Genomic DNA, 25777 nt, shown 5'->3' on the forward strand with positions numbered 1-25777 from the left:
TTTAAGTCAGAGATGAGGAGAATTTTTTTCTCTCAGAGGGTCGTGAGTCTTTGGAATTCTCTTCCTCAAAAGGCGGTGGAAGCAGAGTCTTTGAATATTTTTAAGGCAGAGGTAGATAGATTCTTGATAAGCAAGAGGGTGGAAGGTTATCGGGGGTAAGTGGAAATGTGGAGTAATCAGTTCAGTCATGAACATATTGAATGGCGGAGCAGGCTCGAGGGGCCGAGTGGCCTACTCCTGCTCCTAATTCATATGTTCGTATGTTCTAACCTCATTTACTGTGCGAACATCCTAATAAATGTGCAGTACATCTTGTTTTGTGAGCTTTGATTCACCTTCATTGTCATGATATTCTCTTGATTCAATGTCACAATTTGCATAGACAGAATGTCTCTAGTCTCTAGAATTTACTTGACACTATTTGGAGCTCAGTGCTGTACTTATTCTAGTGATTTTTTATCATTCACTCTTCTATTCCATAATGGTTTCATTTATTTTTTGCTGAACAGTGATGTCTTAGAATCCTGAAGTTCTCAGTCACTTGAGTCATCAAACCATCTTAAATAGTCATTCCCATGTAGAATTGTAGCATCATAATTAACTGAAATGTGACTTGCTTGTTGGTTGGAACAGGAACAGGAACAGGAGTCGGCCATTCAGCCCCTCAAACCTGTTCTGCCATTCTATTAGATCATGACTGATCTGTACCTCAACTACTTTGATCCACATCCCTTTTGATAGCCTTACCTAATAAAAAATCTGCCAATCAGCATCCACAGCCTTTTTGGAAAGAGAGTTCAGATTTCCAGTACTGGTTGTGTGAAAAAGAGCTTTCTGATTTCACCCCTGAATGACATGGCTCTAATTTCAAATTTGTATCCATTATTCTGGATTCTCCTATCAGAAGAATGTGTTTCTCTGTATCTACCTAATTGAAATCTTTTTTAATGAGAAGACACAAAGAGGCTGCAAAGAGATGTAGATAGGTTAAATCAATGGGCAATAAGATGGCAAATGGAGTATAATGTGGGGAAATGTGAGATTTTTCATTTTGATAGGAAGAATACAAAAGCAGAATATTTTTAAATGTGAGAAACTTTTAAATATTGATGTTCAAAAAGATTTGGGTATCCTCGTACAAGAAATATAGGAAGTTAACATGCAGGTACAGCAAGCATTTAAGAAGGCAAATGGAATGTAGGCCTTCATTGCAAGGAGGCTGGAGCACAAAAGTAAGGAAGTCTTGCTACAATTGTATAGCCTTTGGTGAGATCACACCTGCAGTGCTGTGCACAGTTTTGGTCTCTTTATCTAAGGAAGGATATACTTGCCTTGGAGGCAGTGCATTGAAGGTTCAGTATTTTGGTTCTTGGTCAGAGGGTTGTCCTACGATGAGAGGTTGTGTAGATTAGGCCTATACTATCTTGAGTTTCGAAGAATGAAAAGCGATCTCATTGAAATTTATTAGATTCTGAGGGGGCTTGATAGGGTAGATACTGATAGGCTATTTCCCCTGGCTGGAGAGTTCTAGAATTAGGGAGCATAGTCTCAGGGTACCCCAGGACATGCGCGATGCCAACATCATCACCCTCTATAAAAACAAAGGTGACCGCGGTGACTGCAACAACTACCGTGGAATCTCCCTGCTCAGCATAGTGGGGAAAGTCTTTGCTCGAGTCGCTCTGAACAGGCTCCAGAAGCTGGCCGAGCGCGTCTACCCTGAGGCACAGTGTGGCTTTCGTGCAGAGAGATCGACTATTGACATGCTGTTCTCCCTTCGTCAGATACAGGAGAAATGCCGTGAACAACAGATGCCCCTCTACATTGCTTTCATTGATCTCACCAAAGCCTTTGACCTCGTCAGCAGACGTGGTCTCTTCAGACTACTAGAAAAGATCGGATGTCCACCAAAGCTACTAAGTATCATCACCTCATTCCATGACAATATGAAAGGCACAATTCAACATGGTGGCTCCTCATCAGAGCCCTTTCCTATCCTGAGTGGTGTGAAACAGGGCTGTGTTCTCGCACCCACACTTTTTGGGATTTTCTTCTCCCTGCTGCTTTCACATGCGTTCAAATCCTCTGAAGAAGGAATTTTCCTCCACACAAGATCAGGGGGCAGGTTGTTCAACCTTGCCCGTCTAAGAGCGAAGTCCAAAGTACGGAAAGTCCTCATCAGAGAACTCCTCTTTGCTGACGATGCTGCTTTAACATCTCACACTGAAGAATGCCTGCAGAGTCTCATCGACAGGTTTGCGTCTGCCTGCAATGAATTTGGCCTAACCATCAGCCTCAAGAAAACGAACATCATGGGGCAGGATGTCAGAAATGCTCCATCCATCAATATTGGCGACCACGCTCTGGAAGTGGTTCAAGAGTTCACCTACCTAGGCTCAACTATCACCAGTAACCTGTCTCTAGATGCAGAAATCAACAAGCGCATGGGTAAGGCTTCCACTGCTATGTTCAGACTGGCCAAGAGAGTGTGGGAAAATGGCGCACTGACACGGAACACAAAAGTCCGAGTGTATCAGGCCTGTGTCCTCAGTACCTTGCTCTACGGCAGCGAGGCCTGGACAACGTATGCCAGCCAAGAGCGACGTCTCAATTCATTCCATCTTCGCTGCCTTCGGAGAATACTTGGCATCAGGTGGCAGGACTATATCTCCAACACAGAAGTCCTTGAAGCGGCCAACATCCCCAGCTTATACACACTACTGAGTCAGCGGCGCTTGAGATGGCTTGGCCATGTGAGCCGCATGGAAGATGGCAGGATCCCCAAAGACACATTGTACAGCGAGCTCGCCACTGGTATCAGACCCACCGGCCGTCCATGTCTCCGTTATAAAGACGTCTGCAAACGCGACATGAAATCGTGTGACATTGATCACAAGTCGTGGGAGTCAGTTGCCAGCATTCGCCAGAGCTGGCGGGCAGCCATAAAGACAGGGCTAAATTGTGGCGAGTCGAAGAGACTTAGTAGTTGGCAGGAAAAAAGACAGAGGCGCAAGGGGAGAGCCAACTGTGCAACAGCCCCAACAAACAAATTTCTCTGCAGCACCTGTGGAAGAGCCTGTTACTCCAGAATTGGCCTTTATAGCCACTCCAGGCGCTGCTTCACAAACCACTGACCACCTCCAGGCGCGTATCCATTGTCTCTCGAGATAAGGAGGCCCAAAAGAAAAGAGTCTCAGGGTGAGATTTGAATCCATAGCATTCTGACTCGAGGGCGATACTGCTATCACTGAGTCATGGCTAATGTTACCTCACAGAAGGAATGTAGTTTAACAACTTGGGGAAGACTGGGGGTGGAGAGGAGGGAGGTGGTGGAGGTCAAAGGCCACAACTGTTACATCATGATTAGCTCCCGCAAGACATCCACTAATAAGGCTTATGATATAAAATGGAAAAAAGTTTTGCAATGGTGTTCTACAAAGTTAGTTACTCCTGTCCTGTCCCATATGATCACCTGCATATTTTGGAGCACCTTTAACATTTGTTCAGCATTAGGTTAAATCCTAGCTCTATTTGAGGCTGCATTATAGCTACTTCAGTCTTTCATGACTAACTTTTATTTAGATTTTTGAAGATCATCAATTTTATTTTATTCAATCAAGTAAAATTGTTGTCAGTTAGACTTCAATTCCATGGAAAGCCGCTCTTCTTTACTTGGTTACGGCTAGCAGAGTTTGTGAATTACAAGTCCTTGTAACCTCGATATATTGAATTTGGCATTGTTACAGGGTGCTCTTTGGGACCTGCCTAGAGTTTTATCTGAGGTCACTTTCCTGTTTCGTTTGTGAAATATTGTCTCATCATTTTATCTGTTACTGTACAAATCAGTGCTAGAATGTTCTTTGTACTATGTAAATGCAGTATGGCCTGGATTTGTGTGCTAGCCAAAAGAGTGAACTCAATGGCAACTGATGATGTCAATAATTTCCTTGCCTTACCAGCTGAAGTCAGAACGAAACTATTGATAGACCTTGCTAGCTGCTCATCTAGTAAGCGAGTCTTAAAGAGCTGTGAGGTGAAAGAAGGCCTATAAAGTGAGAGTTGAAGTCTCTTTGGAGCAATAAAGAGCTGCTGCAAAGATGGATTATGATTCAGCACTCCATGAGGCTGAGGCTGTGTTTGTTCCTAAGGGTGCTTAATTATGCAAAGACAATCAATGGTTGATTTTCCTGTGGCTAAAGTCTGTCACTAATGGTAAAAAGTATTTAGTGCCAATGGTTGACAAGCTTCCAACAGACCTTGAAGTCTAAAACAAACATTATACAGAATTTGCGTCTGACCCAACAGGCAGTCATTAAGACACATCTGCATGGAGATTGGGTAAGTAGTGGAATGTGCTGCACAGATTAAAGGCCCTAATGAATGTGAGGAAGTGGACTCTGCGCTGCACCACCTATCTAAAGGTAGGGGAACCAGTATGGATGTTATCCATGTCAGATTTCTAAAAGCTACCTAGACAAGGGGATGGAATGGCAATGGTCTTAGAGAACAGTGGCAGTAATCACCTTAGCGTTGCCCTTCTGAGCTGGTGAATAGGATTGTTTGAGATATTATACTTACAGTATCCTGTGTACAATTGTGATCGCTAGCCACATGATGGGGAACCCTAGGAAGCCTGAAAACTCGTGATTTGTTCTTAAGATGATTTTTCAAGTGATTATAGCATACGTAACAGATGCATTGAGAATAGTGGAGCAATTGGAAAGGAACAGAGAGGACTTTGGTCTTTTAAGGAATGTGTAGGACAGATTATGGCTTTATATACGATTGCAGAGTGCTGTAAATCTCAGGTGAAATCCATTTACACTGCTTTTATGACCTTTCATAAGGCTTTCAGCTATGTGACTCATGTAGCCCTCATGATGAATCTGAAAGCTACAGAACCGGGCCAAATCTTGAATTTTAACCAGTATGTCTGCTCCAGCTCCATGTAGACGGGAGACTTATTGTAGTTATCTCTCTCCAAAGAGAAAAACATTTTTCAGTGTTGAAATCTTATTCGATATCTTCGTCAATGATGTGATGGATGGTGTTACAAGGAGTGATGTAGCACTCCTTTTTCACAGTTGTTTCTTTGCTGGCAGGATTAACTAGGGATCTAATGCACTTTACTCAATATCTTAAGCATTGGGCTAACCAGTGGAATATAGTATTGGGTGCCTAGCAAGCAAGATATAATTGCTTTACATGGTTAAAAAGGGTATCTTCGTGGCATTGATTGGAAGATATCATTGGTGATTTATATCATTAGCTGGGGGTCCTGGTGGATTTGAGGATCAGCCAAAACAAAGTCATGGAATTATGTTGAGAGAGCAAAAGGCACTTGGTCTTTGCCAATTTTCTTTAGTGACAGCAAAATCCAATGGCAAAACAGTTTTCCTTCATGGTTCAGAAGGGTTTCCTCTGGCTCAGGTGCTAGATCCAAGCTGTGAAATGGATCTGTGGCAAATAAAAGGGAATGTTTTCAAATTTTCTTTGGGGGGAATTACATTAAAGGTGCTATATAAATGCAAGTTGTTGTTGTTGGTGTACAGCCGATGTGCTCCGGCCGAAACTCACAGATTGCCTCGGAGGGAGAATCAACCTTATGCTGGGAAACCTTCTTTACAAATGTGGCTCACAAGAGGACCTGGATGAAGTAGTTGGGAATGAGCAAATCTGGTATATATAATTCGACATCTAGAATATCAAGGTGGCTGACATGACACAAACTGCTCTGGGTGGCTCCTTCAACCATGCTAAAAGCAAATGCCCATTGTACAGCTGATTGGGAATCATTTATATTTGAGATGACAGCTAATGGAAGGCATTATCTGAAAGCCAGGTATGAGAATGTGCTCATATATCCAGGGCTCAATGATCGGGTGCAGAAAGGGAAAAAGCTGAAGCTCAACACCATTCAAGGGGATGTGTGTACGTTCATGCTGTGGCCAGGAGGATGCTGGCAGCATGCTCATGCATTTCATGCTGAAGTACGTTACTCACCATGTCAATTGTGAGGTGTCCTGGTACATGTTGTATACCTAATGTGGGGTCAAATACATTTGCTGCTTTGTTTTAAAATCATTGCAACAGTTTTGAAATCGCAAAATTGATACAAAACCAAAAAAATGCTGCAAACATTGATTATGTCTATAAATGTTTCAGGTGAGACCCTTCATTTGCAGTTTTTTATTTTTATTTTTATTGTACAGTTAATTGTGACCTTAATTTTTCATCATCCATACTTTTAGTGCTGAAGAGCATAGGTAAACCTCAGAATAAGGAGAAAAATATCTTACAAAATTTATCGAGTTGGAGAGGGTACAGGCGAACTTAAGAGCTCATTATACATTAAGATATTATAATTTGTACAACCAACTGATTCAAATTTTATTATGCATTTCATAATGTAATTTTATTTTGATGCAGGTGGATCTTTGTAACTATTGCGTAATCAATGGTGCAACTGCTCACCCTCACATTGAACGTGATGGAACAGTCTACAATATCGGCAATTGCTTTGGGAAGAGATTTTCTTTTGCTTACAATATTATCAAAATACCTCCAGTGCAGCCAGGTACACATAAATATATCTATATTTAGACCTATTTCAGCCATAGAGATCAATCAAAATCTTACAGTGGAGAGGGTTGGTGATGGAGCAGATGCGCATGATTGACTCATCATTGTTGCATTCATTGCACTGAAGTTTTACAGAAGTAGTTGAAAATCGTGATGAATGCTTAAACAGATCAATCTGTAAGTATTTGTTTCTGATATTCAAAGGGTACAGTATCTTTTAGACTGTTTATATAGCTAGGACAAACAAGTGCCTCATTATACAGATGGCCACAACTGCTTTAAATAAAAGCAAATAGTTAATCAAAAACTTTATAATAAACTCTTCTTCAGTTCTATATTAATTCCCATTCCTAAAGTAATGCGCCTCCATTGGACTGGTGACCCATTACTGGCAAATGCTGCCTGCAGTTGCAGATGTGTATTTCTTCAATGCTAGAAAGTTTAGCTGACATTTTTGAAAGTATTCTCGCTTTTCCTCAGCGAAAGCTCCGCTGCGACTAAAAAGGCAAATGTTAAAACCCAGTACAACAATGTTTAATTTCCAGGTTCTTGATGTCAAGGTTTTTGTCTCTCCAAAGCTAAGTGGTTTTCTGCTAGATAACTAGTTGCTGTTTTTATGGGTTCTGAAATGTACTGGCTACACATGGTTGCCAATCAGAAATGTACCTTCTCTTTAAGGAACAAATGCAGTGAGGCTTACCCATAATAAAAAGGCAGTATTCCATTTACCTTATTTTATTCACAATTTGCAAACTGATTTGAAGCTTCAGTGACGAAAATGAGTTTGTCTCTGTAACGAATTCCTTTCCCTAACCACCAACTCCATCCCTCTCCCTGGCAACTGTCTGATGCGCAACCAAACTGTTCGTAAACTTGGAGTCACATTTGATGATTCTTCTGTGGCCCAACATTCAACTGCTTATTATTACAGATAGACAAGACACTTTGAAGAAAACAGAAGTGGTTGTGCAGTTTCCCTGTAGTGACAGATTCAAGCCGTCCTATGTACACAGGTTTGTATTGCTTATTTTTTACAAAGGAGCAATTTTTAATGTTTTATTTAATAATCATTGAAGCTTTTGGAAAACAGAAGTACCAACACTGTACTTACTAACAAGTTACAGCTAATCCAGTAAAATTATATTATAACCAAAATTTTGAAAGAGTGTAGCTTTATCAACAGTGTTACAACCAAGTGAGGATGGGGTCTCAGGCTCCTCTTTCGCCCCTTCTCTGGTTTGACCACAACAGGGTTTATCTTTTAAACCAGTGGTTTAACTTATCAACTCAGTGAGCACTTGCTCCTGTTACTCCAATTACAATTGAAAATGAACCAACCACTCAGGTTTTCTTGAGTTTAAACAAGAAGGATGTAAGTTTAGTAAACTTATCACTTTAAACCGGTTAAAATTACTAAAGTATGTGATGCATCCACACTCACATGCATACGAGAGGCACACACAAACATAAATAGATACAGAGGGGAATAAAGAGTTGGGAGGTTAAAGTATAGTCTGGAATAAATGGAATTCAAATACTGAGTTTTAGTGTCCTTAGTTGAAGTTAAAGTCTTCAAGTTCTCACTGGGCACATGCACAATTCAGGTTTGCTCCTCTGGTCCCGGAAGGCTGAAGGGAGGCTTTATCCTTCCTCTTGGTCATTGTCTGTAAGGTTCTGTAGTCTTGAGGCTTAGTAGCTGCCACTGTGGCTTCCCTGGGATGTTGCTGGAGAGGGAGACAGAGAGAGAGATGCTTTATTCTTGGAGTTCAGTAACAGTCTCTTTCTTTCTGAGGCACAATCCACAAAACTCAGTGTTACACCAGCAGATATGTCATGTGACCACCTCTTTGTTTGAAAACAGGAGTTTCTGGAAAGTTGTTTGAACTTCAGAGCTCTTCAGACATAGTTGGTGGTGGGGCAGGTGGTGGGGTGGTGTTGGTTTGGCTCTTTCAAAGTCAAAGGGTCTCAATGGCTTTTGATCACCACTATTGACAAAACACATTCTAGGTAATTCAATCAGACCCCTATTCTTCTTGCTAGACTAGGTAATTACCTCTCTCTCCCAGCCGGCCTTTGTCTTCTCATATGTAAATGGTGCATGGCCATCTTTAGCTGTTCTGTTCTGCTTTTTTAAAAGTTATATGCAATGTCCAGTATAAAGTCTCAAGCAGAGTTCCATATGATGAAATTAATATTTTCCATTTGGCATGCGGGGTTTCCATCACAACAGGGATTTTTGAAGTGATTTTATTAGATAGAAACAGGTTGGATAGTGTTTTTGAGCTGAAAAAGGAAACAATTAGTTATGTTTGCTATTGGTGATCATTATCCCCTTTCAGAAAGTGTGTATAGATGTTGCATGAGTACAAGATTGGGCTTGGTACTATTGCTATTCCCCCCATGCTACTATCCTGATACTTTGTTATGAAAAGTTCACATGGTAAGCTATTAGAAGACTTTAAAACCTTTTATCTCCACAGTTAAAGCACACATTCTCCAGGAAAATTTTAGCAGCTCCCTTATTTTAAATGTGGTCAAGAATCTTTTACAGGAGGTTGCATTTAGGGTTCATTCTAATTTGGCTTAGTGAAGTTTCTGAACATTCAGAAGGAATAGGTCGTAATTCATCCTGATTGTAAAATCATATTGTTTACCCTTTTAATGTAAAACATATTTATCGAGAGAATTAATTTTGCTTAAAGCCTCCATAAAGCACCATGCAATGTCTTTCTATGTTAAAGGTTCCATATAAGTGCAACTTGTTGTTGAATTCACTGTTAGTTGTGACCTTAAATCATCTTTATCCAAACAGTTTTGGTTTGTGTGAAAACTACATTGTATTTGTGGAGCAACCGGTCAAAATTAACCTGTGGAAATTTCTCTCATCATGGAGTGTGCGAAGTACTACCTATATGGATTGCTTTGAGTCAAATGATTCCATGGGAGTAAGTAACTGTTCATTATGCAGAATAAAACTAATATTTTATTTCTGTAAGGAGGTTTCTGGTTTCTGATGATGCTTTTCTAGGTAAAACTTCAACTGTTCATTACAATTTATTTTTTTAACAATTTAAAAATCAAATATGATGAAGCATTGAAACATGTTCTTATCATCAATGGCCGTACATACAATAACAACTATACTAGATGAAGCTACAGCAATATTTTGAATATTAGTTAAAAACTAGTTTCAAAGTATAGACCCACTCACAATGTATCTGATGGGGTGGTGTCTCATAGAAGCGAACTGTAAGCCCCAATTTGTTTGACTGAAGGAGTTGTGTACTTATAGATCAATATATAATTATATATGACTGCCTGTAGCTTTGCCATAATTCATATTTTTTGTAGTTCTGATTAAAAGCAATTATTTGTGCTAATAGAACTAGAGAGATTTACAGCACAGAGGTTAATTGTATTTGTGCTGGAGCAATCCAAAACTAGTCCTACTGCCCTACTATCTTCTCATTGTATAGTATCTTTCTCCGTTTCAAATATTTATTCAATTTCTCCTTAAAAGGTGCAATGGTGTCTGTTTCAGCAAAGCATTTGATGGTCTGTGATCCTCAATGTAAAGAAATTTCTCCAAACCTCTCTCTTCCTCCCTTAGTGCTAATTTTAAATTGATCGTATCCATCCCAACATAGTATATGTACACTGTTTATGATCTTCCTAACAAATGTAGAAATGGCATTGCCCTGATAGGATGGTTGTAGTTGGACAGAACCTGGAAGAGTTCCTGTTTGTCATAAAAGTATCTGTTTTACAGACATGGTTCCATGTTGCAAACAAGAAAACTGGTGAATACCATAAAATCAATTACAGGACTTCAGCATTTAATATTTTCCATCATATTAATACGTATGAAGACAGTGGCTTTATTATTGTTGATGTATGCTCCTGGAAGGGGTAGGTGCAAATAGCAATTAATTATCTGGTGATGGTAAAGAAATGATATGTCAATATTAATTTAAAAGGGATTGTTAAACTCCATCCCTCCAAAGTTTTCACCAATACCGTCAAGTGCTGATTCACCTGGAGAATTGGATGCCTCCGATCTCTCATTCGTGGCCATGTTTCATGTGTGAGCCCAGAAAATGGTTTTCCAATTGTATCATAGAATCATAGACTGATAGAAAACAGAAGAAGGCCATTTAGCCTATCATGTCTGTGGTAGATCTATTCAATTAATCCCATTTCCCTGCTCCTTCCCCACAATCCTGTAATTCTTTTCCCTTCCAGTATTTATCCAATTCTCTTTTGAATATTACGATTGAATTTGCTTCCACCATCCTTTCAGGCATTGCAACCTGGCTCACAACAACTCAGTAGAAGAAATATTTCTTCTTGAAGCCTCTGGTTCTTTTGCCAGTTGCCTTAAATCTGTGCCATCTGGTTACTGATTCTTCTGCCACTGGAAAGTTTATCCTTCTTTATCAAAACCATTCATGATTTTGAAGGTGTCTATTCAATCTCCTGTTTTCAGAGTACAGCAAAAGAAAGCACACAAGAATAAGTTGGGAGCTGACTCTGCATTTGATTTTTCCCTTTGCCCTTTCCTCCATCCCCCCACCACCAGCCTCCATGCGCAAGTGTCAACTTTTCACTCACTGGTTCCCCAATTCTAAAAAAACTAGGACCTTGTCAGTGTGGGGAAATAAACTAATTCTCACCATGTGTGCTATTACAAGCTGTACCACCACATTGTCCAGTATTAACATTTCTGTTAATAATCTTAAATGCCCAAATGATTTGCTAATGTACAGTACAAAAATCTCATTTTTATTAGATAATTTTTTTAAGTTACATTATTTTAGCAACCTATTTGCCCAATTCCAATCTCATGGGAACTATTTTAATGAATATTGTATCACTTCCAATACAGGTTTGAGTTTATATATAATTACCTGTGGCTTGCCAATTTACGTGAAAACTGGGAAGAACTTAAAGTGAATGCAAGAAGAGCACCTCAGCCAGAAGTTAGGAGATATGTTCTGCCATTGGATATAAACAATGTGAGTTTTAATTATTGTGGAATATTAAGGGGAAATGGCATTTACCTCCTGAGACTGAAACCATCACAGACAGATGGACCTCTCATTTGACTATGAAGGCCATAATTAAAATGAATTTGGATAGGCTTTTATTGTAATAATGGTCAGTGGTCCAAGGTATAAATACACTAATACAGCAAGAATTGGGCTAAATTGAGAAAAATGACAAATGCTGAAAAGTTGAAATAAAAACTTAAAATTCTGGAAGTGCACATCAGGCCTTATGGCTGATATTGAGACATGTAAAGTTTAAAATATAATCTCAGGTTAACTGATTTTAGTTAGTGTGACAATTTGAATGCTATCAGTTAGCATGAGCATCAATAAGATAGGCAGAAAATCAGCCAGGGTTGGTGCTGGATAGATATTTGAGAAGTGAGCAATTGAAGAGTATGCATTTTTGGGACAAGCCAGATGGACTGCAGAGTCTTATCCAGTATTGTACTTTCTTATGTTACTGATTTCTATCTGTAGTGGAAATGCATGGAGCCAGTCTTCAGGGCCCTGTATTTGCGCGTGGGAATGGGACATTGCTCCTGGGACCTTGCAATCCCTGAATTTTCACAGCCCCATCACACTTCAAGCACACTCTGGTAGGACTTTGTGCTTGGAAGTAAAAAAGGAAGTCTTGTGCTGCAAGCCTGAAACCTGAGGATAGTTGGGATAGCTGCAAAGAAAAGGTTCTACTTAACCTTTTCAGAATTCCCTTGCATTGCTGCCTACCTCACTCAGATCGAAGGTCCAGACAAAACACCATCGTAGTCAGCATTCTTCTCTGTCTGGGCAGCCAACTAGTGAACCCACAGGAAAATGAACCTGAAGGGCCAAAATGCTGCTTCCTGCCTTATTTGCATAATAATATTTGGCGTATGCCTACTGCAGGCATAGGCCCAATTCATCCAGTGGGGGAAGTCCTTTGCACAGAGAAAATATGTATCATGTCTGCTGACCCTAGAAAAATCTACCTCAACCTTTTTTTTGGGCATTAGCTGAGGAAAGAATGAGCTTTTGTTATGAAACCTCCCTATGTTGAATAGGTTGTTGCCCCTCACTAACCAGACTAAATGTTGAACAGTTAGCTTCTGTGATACCTCCTGATACCCTAGCATCACTAACTCCTTTCAAGGGATTAAAAGAAAACTATGAAGGAAAGAAGTATTTTAAGTTGGGAGATCAGAGATTCACGGAAACAACAACCAATTGGAGAGCACTGAAGACTGACATTGACATGGAAGACACCCCCCAGGTTTTACAGGCCTTTGGACAGTTTGACAAGTTTCTACATCACAGAAAAACAATTTTATTATAATCATAATCACAGTGGCGCAGTGGTTAGCACCACAGCCTCACAGCTCCAGTGACCTGGGTTTGATTCTGGGTACTGCTTGTGCGGAGTTTGTAAGTTCTCCCTGTGATCATGTGGGTTTCCGCCGGGTGCTCCGGTTTCCTCCCACAGCCAAAGACTTGCAGGTTGATAGGTAAATTGGTCATTGTAAATTGCCCCTAGTGTAGGTAGGTGGTAGGGGAATTGAGGGGATGTGGTAGGAATATGGGATTAATGTAAGATTAGTGTAAATGAGTGGTTGATGGTCAGCACAGACTCGATGGGCTGAAGGGCCTGTTTCAATGCTGTATCTCTAAAAAGAAAATCTTTGAAAGTATTCAAGAATCAACAAGTGACTTTACCTAAATGAGAAAGTGTCTTTTGGTTTCCCTGATGGTGCAGTAATTTTATGTAAATGTTTGTCTGCATAATGGTCACTGTACTCCTAAAAAATAGCTAACCCAATTCACATGATATGACTCCAAGCCAGCAGTCTACTGTCATGTATTGAGAATAAATTACTTTCCCATGGTGGTTATACTTGGATTGCTTGCTCCCTGCCAACAGAGACTTCAATCACTGCCTGCCATTGGGGAAGAGGAGTTGCTCACACCATCCCTGACCCTATCTCTGGACCAATTGGCCACAAGCATGGGGGCCCATCAATTATTTTTCTTTAAATGGGTGATCCTTGATGTTCCAAGCTGTTTGCCAAGCCTGGATCCCACTGGTAGGGCCCCTTTACACTCTTGTGGAGGCCAACACACCACCTCTCACTTTGTCAACTCGGTCAGTGCCTTTTCAGCAAGAGTTCTGCCTGCACTTCCACCAAAGTTGCCCTTGTGGTTAACTTCAGGCCCATAAACATTATTAAAAATCCTTGAAAGGAAGGATTGTTGTCCTCTCAGTTAATACTATATCGGGCGGAGCATTTCAAATAGTGCCTTGTTTATTGTGTCTTATCTAGGTTGAACATGGCAAAAATTTAGTGTCTCTCAACACCACAACTGCCACAGCTACAGTTCGGCAAGATGGGACAATTTGGCTGGAACCAGAAGTGCTCTTCTCAGGGCCTCGGCAAGGTGACGCCCCTCCTTTAATACAAGAATCTGCAAATAAAATCTTATACTGAAAGTTATATTGACAGTGCTTGACATTTGCATAAAGCATATTTTCTATGTTACAGCATTTGAATTTCCTCAAATTAACTATCAGAAATTCAGTGGAAAGGACTATACATATGCTTACGGACTGGGACTAAACCATTTTATTCCAGACAAGGTAAAAACTAGGATGGATGGGGAGGAAATTATATCCAGTCAGCTAATTAAAAAATTAATTTGCTTTCACTTACAGCTATTTTTCTCCTATGCAGATATACAAGTTAAATGTGAAAACCAAGGAGCACTGGTTATGGCAGGAACCAGAGACGTACCCATCTGAACCCATCTTTGTTCCACATCCAGATGGAATGGATGAAGATGATGGTATAAAATAAATGTTGAGTCGGGCAGTAGGATGTGAGATGGTGCTTGCCCTACAGTTTATGACTATTATTATTATGATGTTGAATGGCAGCAGAAGTTTCCATTCTACTTTACCTCCCCTGTATGTCAAATAAGTGGGAACACGAGTTTGGATCTGTCATCATCACCTGGGAAGCTTCCCATTTGGTTCCAAATAATGTTGCATGCCAGTAACTGAGCAGGCAGAATGATTCTTGTTGGACAAAAAGTGGAAAGCTTATGAGAACTAATAATCTGTGCAGTTTTACTTAATTAAACTCCACAGCAACTCTGCACACACTTCAAGAGGTCCTAAGTCTTGGCTGTTGTCAATCTGCACCTAAACTCTTTGGATTTGAGGAGATTGTATGCACAGGACGAGCAGAACTGTGTGTGGATGCCTTGGCAGCCTGGTTTGGAGACTGCAGAGCATGATGATAGACTTCCAATTGTCTGACACCTTCCTGATGTATGATGTGTCACCTGGCTATCAGACCATTTGCATCCAGGCTCTTTGTGCACTTGCCCTACCAATGGATGAATCTGCTGCTGTGGAGTCTCATACTTTGCAAGCTTCTTTACAAAGAAAATGAGCCCAAGGAATGAACAGTGAAAATTGAAAGAAAGCTCCCTGATGGCTCATTTGGCATGATAACTGCCTAGTACTGAGCTATGTCTTGACAGGACCTGTGTGATTCCCTGTATAGGGTTTAGATTTCACACATGTATGCAGGCGGGTGGATGAGTTCTAAACGGGATTGTGTTAAACACTAGGCTAAGGCAGTAAGAGGTACTTGTCTGAATTAAGAGGGGGAAAAATATTATGTTTAATCATTATTTATTTTTTGTTAACAGGAGTGTTACTGACTTCAGTTGTAAGCCCAGGTTCAGGACAAAGACCTGCCTTCCTTCTGATTCTTGATGCCAAGGATCTCAGTGAGATAGCTCGGGCAGAGGTGGAAACCAACATCCCTGTTACCTTCCATGGAATGTACAAACAGTGATGAACTATTACTCTGCATAACTGATTATTATAGTCACTCAAATATACTGCAATGTAAAACAAAGTAATGTATGCAGAACAGAGCAAAAACATATTGTATCCCTTATTTTATTTGTTATATTAGTATATGTGAAAATATATTACCTTAATTCTTAACTTGCATTTGTTGAACAGTTTTGAAGTACACAATGCAACAAAATTAGTTAATGCCAATAGTGGATTTCTATGTGAAACCGAGCATTCATTGTTTGACATTACAGCTGTACGAAACTAAAAGTTAATGTCTAAGAAAGAAAAGGCTAAAAAAGTCAAGTTTGCTTTATTTTTAAGTTGTGAATAATAAAACATTTTGACATGAGGAGTTTTTTAGTCTCTTAAATTCTAAACTGTTTATAGTTTGTGATTATCAAGCTGAAATAATGGTAACAAAATGATGCTGCACTTGTAGCAGTATGATATGACTGTCAGTCTTTCCCTATTACCAACCTCACAAACACCAGGTAGTCATTCCCACTCCACTGGACTTCAGCAGAACTGAAAAGCCATGTACGTTGTTCCAGTTCTTGTCTGCAACTTCATACCTAATGGAAAAGGGAATAATTTTGAGTAACTTAGAAAATAGCACATGAACATGCAGAAAGAGCATGCAACATTATGTGTTGCCTGTCATGGTCTCCTGTACTATGCACAACCTGCAGCTGATGAGGGCAAGTAGGCAAAATTCTGGGGGACAGTTTCCAAAGGGATAGGCTGACCACTTGCCATAATGTCAGTGAAAATGTGGAACAAATAGTGCAAATGCCTGCTTATGTCTTTTCTCCATGATTTTCTGCTATAATCGGGAGAACCCTTGTGGAAATTCTAGCCTCTGATTTTTAATCGTTGAGTTTGGTTTAGTTCAACAATTAAATTTTCATCTAATTAACCCTACTATTAAGGAGAGAGACAGAAATCCCACTATTTAAGTCATTGGCCTGTCCTTAGCATAAAACAAAGGAAACAGCATTTTTCTTTTGAGTGCTAACATTAATTCCAAAGCAACTACAGCATCACAATAGAAGACTAAATGTTGCAAACTCCAATGCAGACTATTGCATATTAGAATGAGTATACAAATACTCTAAATGAATAAATGGGCTACAGTACTTGCAAAAGTAATAAATCTATAAGCCTACTGCAATGGCTGAAAGATGAGGGCTCAGTTGGTAAATGGAATTCTATATGGTCTGTGTTTGGTACCTGGCCAGTCCTTACTTAGCTACACTAACCCAGGGTTGCAATAAGTATCTTACAATTGGCCTCTGTGCTCTTGGACTAGGGAAGGAAAAAAAAAATCAGTTTCAGCTCTTGCAAGCTATCTGCAATGCTCCTTCTATGGTTAGTACCATTTCAACATTCATTGAGGTTCATATATGATGAATAACCACCTAGCTGAGGTTCACCCCTGATTTTCACAATCCACCTATACGGACAGTAAGCTCTGTGGGTGCCAAATAGGAACAGAAATATTAGATGCAGGTCTAATTCCATTTATACTAATGGACCATAAGCTCACTGAAAAGAAGTAAACTGAATCTGTGATTTTATTACTTTTTCCTTTATGAGCTATAATACAGTAATTTAAGGCTATGTAAGCATGGAAGAGGAAGCAATTCCACCTTTTCATGCTGCCCCTTCCTCCCTCAGCTCTATCACTAAGCTCAAGGAACTTATGGACTTTTTTAGTCTCTGCAATCTGCACCCCTGCCACCTCCTCTTCAACAAGCTTCCTATCCCCAAACCCTCACTTTGACCCCTTATCAGTGCTTTCTTTTCTATAATCTCTGCTACCGTCTCCAAGCACAACTCTTGCATTGAGAGCCACCTCCTTCTCTCTTGCTCCATTCCTCACTGCCTTCCTGAATGCTCAGGTACCTTTCCTTGCTGTTGTGCTCACTGACATTGGAAACAATTCCCTGCTCAGTTTCTCATCCCCTTCCAAACTCTTCCTATCACCAGTCCGCAAAAGATGCACACTCAGCCCTTCTATTCTCTGTAACTAATGTCTATCTCCAACCTTTCCAAGGCTCTTGAATTTTTCTTCAACCCTTTAACAATTCCCAATTTGAATCCCATCAATCTAGTTTCTGCCCCAGCCCATTCTGGTCAAAATCATCCAATTCTATGACTGCAGCCATGCTGCATTATTCCTCCTTGTTCTGGTTCACTGCTCTGTAGCATTTGACAAGGCTGATCATATCATCCTTTTCTCCTCTGTTCTTCCATGTTTTACCTCCATAGCACTGTTTTTCCAAGGTTCAGATCCTGCCCGTCTCAATGCAACTAGCTTATCTCTAGCAATGGCATTACCTCCCACCCCATCATGGTCACCTGTATTATACCCAAGGTTCCACCCTCAGCTCCTCCTTTTCCTCATTTGCATGTTGCCCCTTGATAACATCATCGGTATACATGGGATCAGTTTACATATATATATGCTGTTCATAAGCAGCTTTACTTCACCGCCACTTCCCTCAATCCTAAAACCACCTCTGCACTTTCAAACCTGTTTGATATAAAATGTGGATGAGGTGCAATTTGCTCAAATCAATCATTGGGCAGACTGAATCCATTAATAATCATATTCTGCACCCAACAAAAACTCTGTACCTTCACTGCCAATTCCATCTTCCTCTCCGGCTGCTCAGTTAACCTCGATGTCCTGTTCATCTCAACACATTCACCTCTGCCTCCACCATCTTGCTAATGCACTTCTTACCATGCTCCCAAGCTCCATCCTCCATAAAGTCCAACTCATCAAAAGTTCCACTTACCTGTCAATCAATCATCACCAAGCTACAATCACCCTATTCCCCCAACACAGTAATTTCAAAATTTCTGTTCTCTTCTTACAACTTCATCTATGTCCTCATTCTGCCCTAACTCTGTGACCTCCTTCTCTGTTATTGCCTGTCCCAAATCCTTCATTCTCCATCTCTGGCTTCCTGTGCATCCACTCCTCCCCCACCATCCCCCTGTTACACCCCAACATCAATGGCAGAGCTTTGAGTTATCTTGGCCCTGGTCTGTGGAAGTCTTTCCCTAAACCCCTCACTTCCTCTCTTTCTGCTTTCAAACACCTCAAAACCGATATATTCGGCTATACCTTTGTTCAGTATCCATTTCTTTCCTCATTGAAGCACCTTGGGAAGTTTTCTACACCAAAAGTATTAAATAAATACAAGGTGGTTGTTGAAATGTTGTTTTCTGTACAATTAAGAGGATGAATGTGAACAGTGAATTCAAAGATGTAGGTCATAAGGATAAATGTATGAAAGAAACACAGTAAGCATGTGATTTTAGAAACTCGGAAGTGTGCCAGAACAACATTTCTACTAAATACAGCTTTGATCAAGAGCCCAATGACCTTTGACTATGTATAGTTTTAATTGACACGCATCACCAAGTTTAGGCTCTTCTTATGCTGATGGTGTACTGCTGGTTTCCACTGGCCTACTTTTTTGTGTGTGTTATTTATCTTGGTGAACAATGCTGCTTGTTTTGTAATTTGGCAGACAATCATTCCTCGCATAAGGCCCAGCAGTCTTAAGAGGTCTTATGAAAGATGATACATTTTTTGTCTTAATATAAATCTGCTGAAGCCATGACTTCCACTTAAGTGAAAAAAGTAAACAAATACATTAAAGTTCAGAATAAAGGATTCTTTTCAGATTTTGTCCTGAGAATGAACAGCTTTAAATTTATTAAAGCTCGTAACAAAGTAAACCGAGAGTGTTTGGTACGAACTTAAACAAAATTAACATCTTGTATCTGTTCAATTATGTTCTTTAAATGCAAATAAATAACATTTAAATTTTGTGGCCACCAGCCAGGACAGTAGACGGAATGCTATAATTCCCCTCAGTGACCCTGGAAAAGAACGCGGAGGGGTTCCTGCTTCTGATTGCCAGCTAGTGAGTGACAAAGTGTATGTGTGGATGTCAGTTGAGCACAGTTAGGTGGAGATGTGATGCAATCCATGTTCACAGAATTACAGAATCGTTACAGTGCAGATGGAGGCTATTCGGCCCGTCATGTCTGCACTGGCTCTCTGAAAGAGCAACTCCATCAGTTCCATTCCCCTGCCTTCTCCCTGTAACCCTGCACATTCTTCCTTTTCATATAACTGTCTAATTCCCTTTTGAATGCTTCAGTTGAACCTGCAGCCACCACAGTCTCAGGCAGTACATTCCAGACCTTAACCAGTCGCTGCATGAAAAAGTTTTCCTCTTTTGCTTCTCTTACCAAATACTTTAAATCTGTGCCCTCTCGTTCTCAATCCTTTCACGAGTGGGAACAGTTCCTCTCTATCTACTCTGTCCAGACCCTCCATGATTTTGAATACCTCTAGCAAATCACTTCTCAGCCTTCTCCAAGGAAAACAGTTCTAACTTCTCCAATCTATCTTCATAACTGAAATTCCTCATCCCTGGAACCATTCTCGTGAATCTTTTCTGTTCTCTCTCCAATGCCCTCACGTCTTTCCTAAAGTGCAGCTTCCAGAACTGGACGCAATACTCCAGCTGAGGCCGAATTAGTGTCTTATACATTTATATGTTTCTAGGCGTAAACATTAAGGATGGCCTCCTGCTAGTCGCTGTGCAATTATTGTCCCAAGTTAGCATCAACAGCTTCAGGAGAGAGAGAGAGAGAGAGAGAGAGAAAACAATGTATGACATAACAAAATTGTACCTAAGTGTGCTCTGGTTCTACAGCATATATGATGAGAGTAGAACTGTAATTTATAATGCACAATCCAAAAGAAATAAATCTGTAGTCCTTTTATACTCCACCTGCCTGTAAATTGCTGTTATTGCACAATCTGCTTATTACAAATGTCTGAAAGGATGCTTGCTTTCAATGTTTAATGATCATTCAATCCTGTAATCTGTTTTTAGTCTACATTTGGATTTACTGTTATTGACAAAAAGTTAGCACTAGGGTATAGGGATCGACAGAAAATGTAGGAGAGGGAAGCAGAGAAGAAAATGGATGACAGATATGATGGACTGGATGCAGTTGACCTATGCAGGATGTGTAAGGACAGACTGAGGTGGAGATCCATGGCAGTCAACCTTTGGGAAAGAAGATACACCAATGAACGAATGAATAGGGATACATCTTGATTTGGGGAACTAACACTAATGTTAAGGGTAAATGAGAGATATCTGTGCCATTTGAACCATGAGATTGGATTATTGCTGGTAATGTTCTGCTACCCACTATCATTGAGTGGAGACTTGGAATTTCACTAGAGGTTACCAGTACACCAAAATTACATCTGAACAATGTCACAAAGCCACCTATACACGAAATGATTGTACCTTAGTGGGAAATGGTTCCAGAGGATATACATGGGAATAGAATTACAATTTAGAAACAAGGCAAAAATCAATTGAGGTATTTAGGTGATATTTAACTCAACAGCAAAATGACACCTCTGTCATTTGAAATTTATAATTGGATTACTGTTTGAAATCATCTGCTACATAATATCAATGGATAATAATGTGGGGTTTTACAGGTTATGGGGAGACGTTGGCAACACAAAACAAGAACATTTTGCTACGTAGCATCTAGAAGGCAAGTTGGTCCATAATAAGTGTAAAGGAACCCTAGAAAACATGGAACTAGATTTAGCTGAATCGACAAGCTTATCACAAACTTGACTTTGCATAATTACAAACTCAAGGAAATTTTCGTCATAACATTCAAGGCTATAGGCCAAGTGCTGGCAAATGGGATCAGGTAGACAGGTCAGGTGTTTTAATGCATCGGTGCAGACTCGATGGGCCGAAGGGCCTGTTCTGCACTGTATTATTCTGTGATTCTGTCTCTGGATGGGCAAACGGGCAAAAGTCTGCAGGTCTTTCATAACCTTTTCAACATAAATCATGCCCCAAAGGATTTTTATTAATTGTACTGGTGTATGCTAAGTGCCAAGTAACACAGTCAATAGGCACCTCACTCAATCTATTACACACTTATCAATTATGTACAGCAAATACTTCTGCCTGTATTTTATTCAGTTGTTTCAAATGGTCTTTATTTCCCCTAAAATTGCTTCGTCTCCCATGACATTCAAAATAAAATCAAGGTTAGGAAAGTGACCTGTTCCCAGGCCTTTGCCAATACTGCTTTCAAATAGTTGCTGAAATAGCCCACTAATAGTTCAATTTTCTTTTAGCCTCTGATGAGGGGGTTGGCTTCTACCAGTAGTGTATAACTGAAACCCACACCCCACACAATGGAGCATTCCTCAAATGAACTGTGTGCTTATCCACATGAAAACTCAGGTCAGGGAATGGAGCATTATTTATTTTGGACATACATGCCAATATTGCAGATATAGTACAGTTAATTACAGAATACAGTTGTCTCCATGCTGGCTCCAAGTTTTACCTCAGAATAGCACCCAACCATACCAGTGCTCAAATTCCCATAATATTATGCCCTCAGAGCAGGATTGCAAATTATCACAACATTGTTTGTGCTGTGGGCACATGGGCAATAGCTGAATTGAAATTGCCCAAATTTTCAACCAAAAGATAGAAGATGTTATCCTATCGTACTAGATTTAAACACAGGTCCCAGATGTGAAGGCAAACGTCTTAACACACTTCACGAGCCAGTCCACTATTAAAAGTACTCATGTAATGATGCTTTAATTTGTCCTGTTCTATGCCAAATGATGATTTTTTAAAATCCATCGGTTGGAAACTTGAATGAAACTTGAAAAAGAAAGCAGGAGACAAAGAACTTGAATTAAACTTTTAAAAGAAAGCAGATGAAAAATGGATAAAAGGATAACTGCTAGCAGCCAAAATGGCCACTGCAATTTGCATCTAAATACCTTACTTATCAATGCATTGAGGTGGAGACATAGGTCTGGTAAAATCGCCAGCCGGAACAATGGCTTGAGCATTTTGAATGAACTACTTGCCTTGCCTTCATTAACAAGGCACTCAAGGCCATCTTTGAACATTAAAACTGGTGGAGACGAACCACTCCAAGGGTTATACTGAAACAATGGGACCTGAGATTGGAATTCTTAGACCTAATTAAAGTGCAAAACAGAGAATACACTGGGCCATCATGTGACAGACCCTCCATCTGTTTGAAAACTTGCAGTTCCTTCTCTACAGCAGACAAGCACCTGAGTTTGACCGATGAAGGACCCAAGTGGGGTCTCCCGCTCTCTCTCTTTCTCCAGGCGACCTTGTAAGTTTGAACCCTGCCTGCTGGCTGCAAAACATCCAAGTCTATATTTGCTGCAGACAGGAACCCCCAGAAAGAAAACTATCTGCATCACTATCTCCAAGAAAACCCTGAACCAGTTGGCCACTTCTACTAGCCAGAAACTTCAAGACCACATGTTCAGCCAGAAGACGACTGAATTACCTGACTCCATAGACAGTGTATTCTTTTTTATTGTTCCGGCATCTAATCCAACAATCTATTCTTCTCCACGCTGTAAGCTATTTGTGTGTGTGTGATTCTCATGTGTGTGTGTGTGTGTGAAAGTTGGAGCGTAGTTTATTATTTTACTTAGATCGGTTTTTGATTTGAAGCACAATAAACTAACCTCATTTAAACTCAAGCCAACCTGTCTGATTGGTTCCTTTATGATCATAGTACAAAAAGGGTTAAATACTCACTGAATTGGTATGCATATCCATTGTTTAAAAGAAATAAACCCTGTTGCAGTCAAACAAGGAGCAGGACAAGAGGGGAGCCTTTCGACCCCTCCTAACCTGATCATGACAAATTTTTGCTTATCATACCATTTATGATGGGCTGGATGTTGTTGAGCTCCCGACGTCAGCATCTGTAGTGGTGGGGAGCAGGGCACAAGATTGTACTGGCAGCAAGCCACCATGGAGCCCGATGCCGGGAGTGCTGGCCTGATCTTCTCGGCAGCAGCGAGGCTCCGTGGCAGCCCCTCTGTCACTGGGCGTTGGGACCCGGATTAACATATTTAAATTAATGAAATGAATATATTTAAATAAAATCAACAGCAATCTTTCCTTCCGGCTGCGATTTTCCGAGCAGCGGCCAGCACTCACACCTTCACTTTCCTGTCCAGGGAAAGCAGGCGCCACCGTGGTGGGGAACTTATGATTTGTAGTGCAGTGGGGGCAGGGTGGGAACAGGCTCTAATGCAAATTACTAATGTAGAGGAGGGTGGGAAGGGGAGACCTCTGCACTTTGATCAGTTTGTGGGGGGCAGGGGAAGGGCAAGTGTTGAAGGAAAGTGTTTTGGAGGGGCGAAGAGGACAAATGTTGAATTGAATTGGTAATGGGGGGAAAGGGGCGATAGATTTAGCGGTGGTACATTGGGGCAGGGTGGTAGCCCTTTAAATATTTAAATGACCCATAAAGGTTGGCTGCCCTTTAAAAATGGCACCAGCGCCTGCACACAAGCAGCAGACACCATTGCTGGCGTCGGAGAGCCCGCCCCCTCCACGTGATTGGGGGGGGTGGGCGGCCCAACTGGCGTATTATCTTGGGTCGCAGCGAGGAAGATTGGCAGCGGGAGAATAAAATTCAGCCCAATGTGTCTCATTAACTTAGACAAATTCTGTTTCATGTCTTATAACATGAGGTTAAAGATCTTTATTTTCATTCAGCAACAATACATGTAGAAATTCACCAATAACAAATATTTCATATTGCACGAAAGTGAAAACAAGATACAAATTTAGCAATTAAGCTGCACTTCCAGATTGAAACAATAATAGATAGGAAGAAACTTTTTCCCTTAGCAGTGTCAATAACCAGGGGGTATAGATTTAAGGTAAGGGGCAGGAGGCTTAGAGGGGATTTGAGGAAAAACTTTTTCACCCAGAGGGTGTTTTAAATCTGGAACACATTGCCTGAAGAGGTGGTAAAGGCAGGAACCCTCACAACATTTAAAAAATATTTAGATGTGCACTTGAAACGCCATAGCATACAAGGCTACAGGCCAAGTGCTGGAAAATGGGATTAGAATAGATAGGTGCTTGATGGCCGGCACGGACATGATGGGCCGAATGGCCTGTTTCTATGCTGTAGAACTCTATGATCAGGACACTCATTTCCACACAATTTTGTGGGGTATCCTTCCAGATGTACTGGCTGCCCTTGAGTATTTCATCCAAGTTGTTGCTCTATGTTGTGAACCTGAAAAGTGCGACAGCCTATTCAATTGTGACTCACACGAGGGACCTAATAGTTTAGTTCGGTTGAGGTATCAACCCAGAGGTTGTGAATTCAAATCTCACCATGGCAAGTTGTGAAACTGAATTCAATGTCTGATAATTTTGTGGGCTGCCATCAGGAATAATGACCATGAAAGTTTTCAGACTGTCATAAAATCCCAACTGGTTCACTAATATGGTTCAAAGAAGGGAACCTACCACATACATGTATGGCCTACATGAGACTCCAATCCCACTCAGTTGTCTGTCCATATCCAGAGAATGAAAAAAAAAAATCGCCAGTTGTACGAGGCAACAGCAGCCATGGAATGGTACATATGTGTTAGTACCTTCAGCAGAAAATGGGAGAAAACTGGATGTGGGAAATAGCATGACGGTTTGACCTAAGTACTAGCAACTTATCTTTTAGAGGAATAATAGCTCGTCATGGATTCTGGCACTGAGCATTCCTTCCTCATTCAGTTCATCGGTCTTCACATCTTGGAACCATAATTCAAGGAATAACTTAATTGTGAATACTTCAGCATGACTCTTCATTTTTGCACTGAAAAATGCAGGGCTAGTTCAAAGCTGCCCTGGAATACTGGGTCAAGACACTTTACTAGGGTGGTGTAATCACTTTCCATCATTTTACAATCTCTGATGTTTGCACTATTACAAATAATTAAATTAATAAACAGAGAAATGCTTTAAGACATTCAGACTGACAACCTATGGTTGTTACGCCACTGTCCTTTTATTCCTGGGACTCAGGTTTAAACTTAGGCTGATGATTGACGGTCTCTTCATTTAAATCACATTGTGCAGACGCAGCTGTTCTTTTGATAAAAGCAAAATACTGCAGATGCTGGAAATCTGAAATAAAAACAAGAAATGCTGGAAATACTCAGCAGGTGTGGCAGCATCTGTGGAGAGAAAAGCAGAGTTAACGTTTCAAGTCAGTGACTTTTTATCAGAGTTATGTATCCTGTGCTGATGAAAGGTCACTGACCTGAAACGTTAACTCTGCTTCTCTCCCCACTGATGCCATCAGACCTGCTAAGTATTTCTAGCTATAATAAAAACAAGAA

General features: G+C 40.5%; 1 protein-coding gene across 2 annotated transcripts in view; it reads left to right on the plus strand.

Annotated features, from left to right (window-relative positions):
• LOC137372539 (retinoid isomerohydrolase-like) overlaps window positions 1-15547 on the plus strand; it is a 46152-nt gene extending 30605 nt beyond the window's left edge. The window contains exons 5-13 of one of the 2 annotated variants that reach the window (XM_068036432.1): window positions 6430-6577; window positions 7514-7595; window positions 9395-9527; window positions 10319-10491; window positions 11468-11597; window positions 13928-14042; window positions 14147-14241; window positions 14336-14447; window positions 15321-15547. In XM_068036432.1, the coding sequence (XP_067892533.1) occupies window positions 6430-6577; window positions 7514-7595; window positions 9395-9527; window positions 10319-10491; window positions 11468-11597; window positions 13928-14042; window positions 14147-14241; window positions 14336-14447; window positions 15321-15469 (1137 nt within the window). In that variant the 3' untranslated portion in view covers window positions 15470-15547. The remainder of the gene's footprint in view (window positions 1-6429; window positions 6578-7513; window positions 7596-9394; window positions 9528-10318; window positions 10492-11467; window positions 11598-13927; window positions 14043-14146; window positions 14242-14335; window positions 14448-15320) is intronic. The other variant, XM_068036433.1, reaches the window with a different exon arrangement.
• Window positions 15548-25777: the final 10230 nt, after the last annotated feature.

This window comes from Heterodontus francisci, chromosome 8, assembly GCF_036365525.1.
Source record: "Heterodontus francisci isolate sHetFra1 chromosome 8, sHetFra1.hap1, whole genome shotgun sequence".
Classification (NCBI taxonomy): Eukaryota; Metazoa; Chordata; class Chondrichthyes; order Heterodontiformes; family Heterodontidae; genus Heterodontus; species Heterodontus francisci.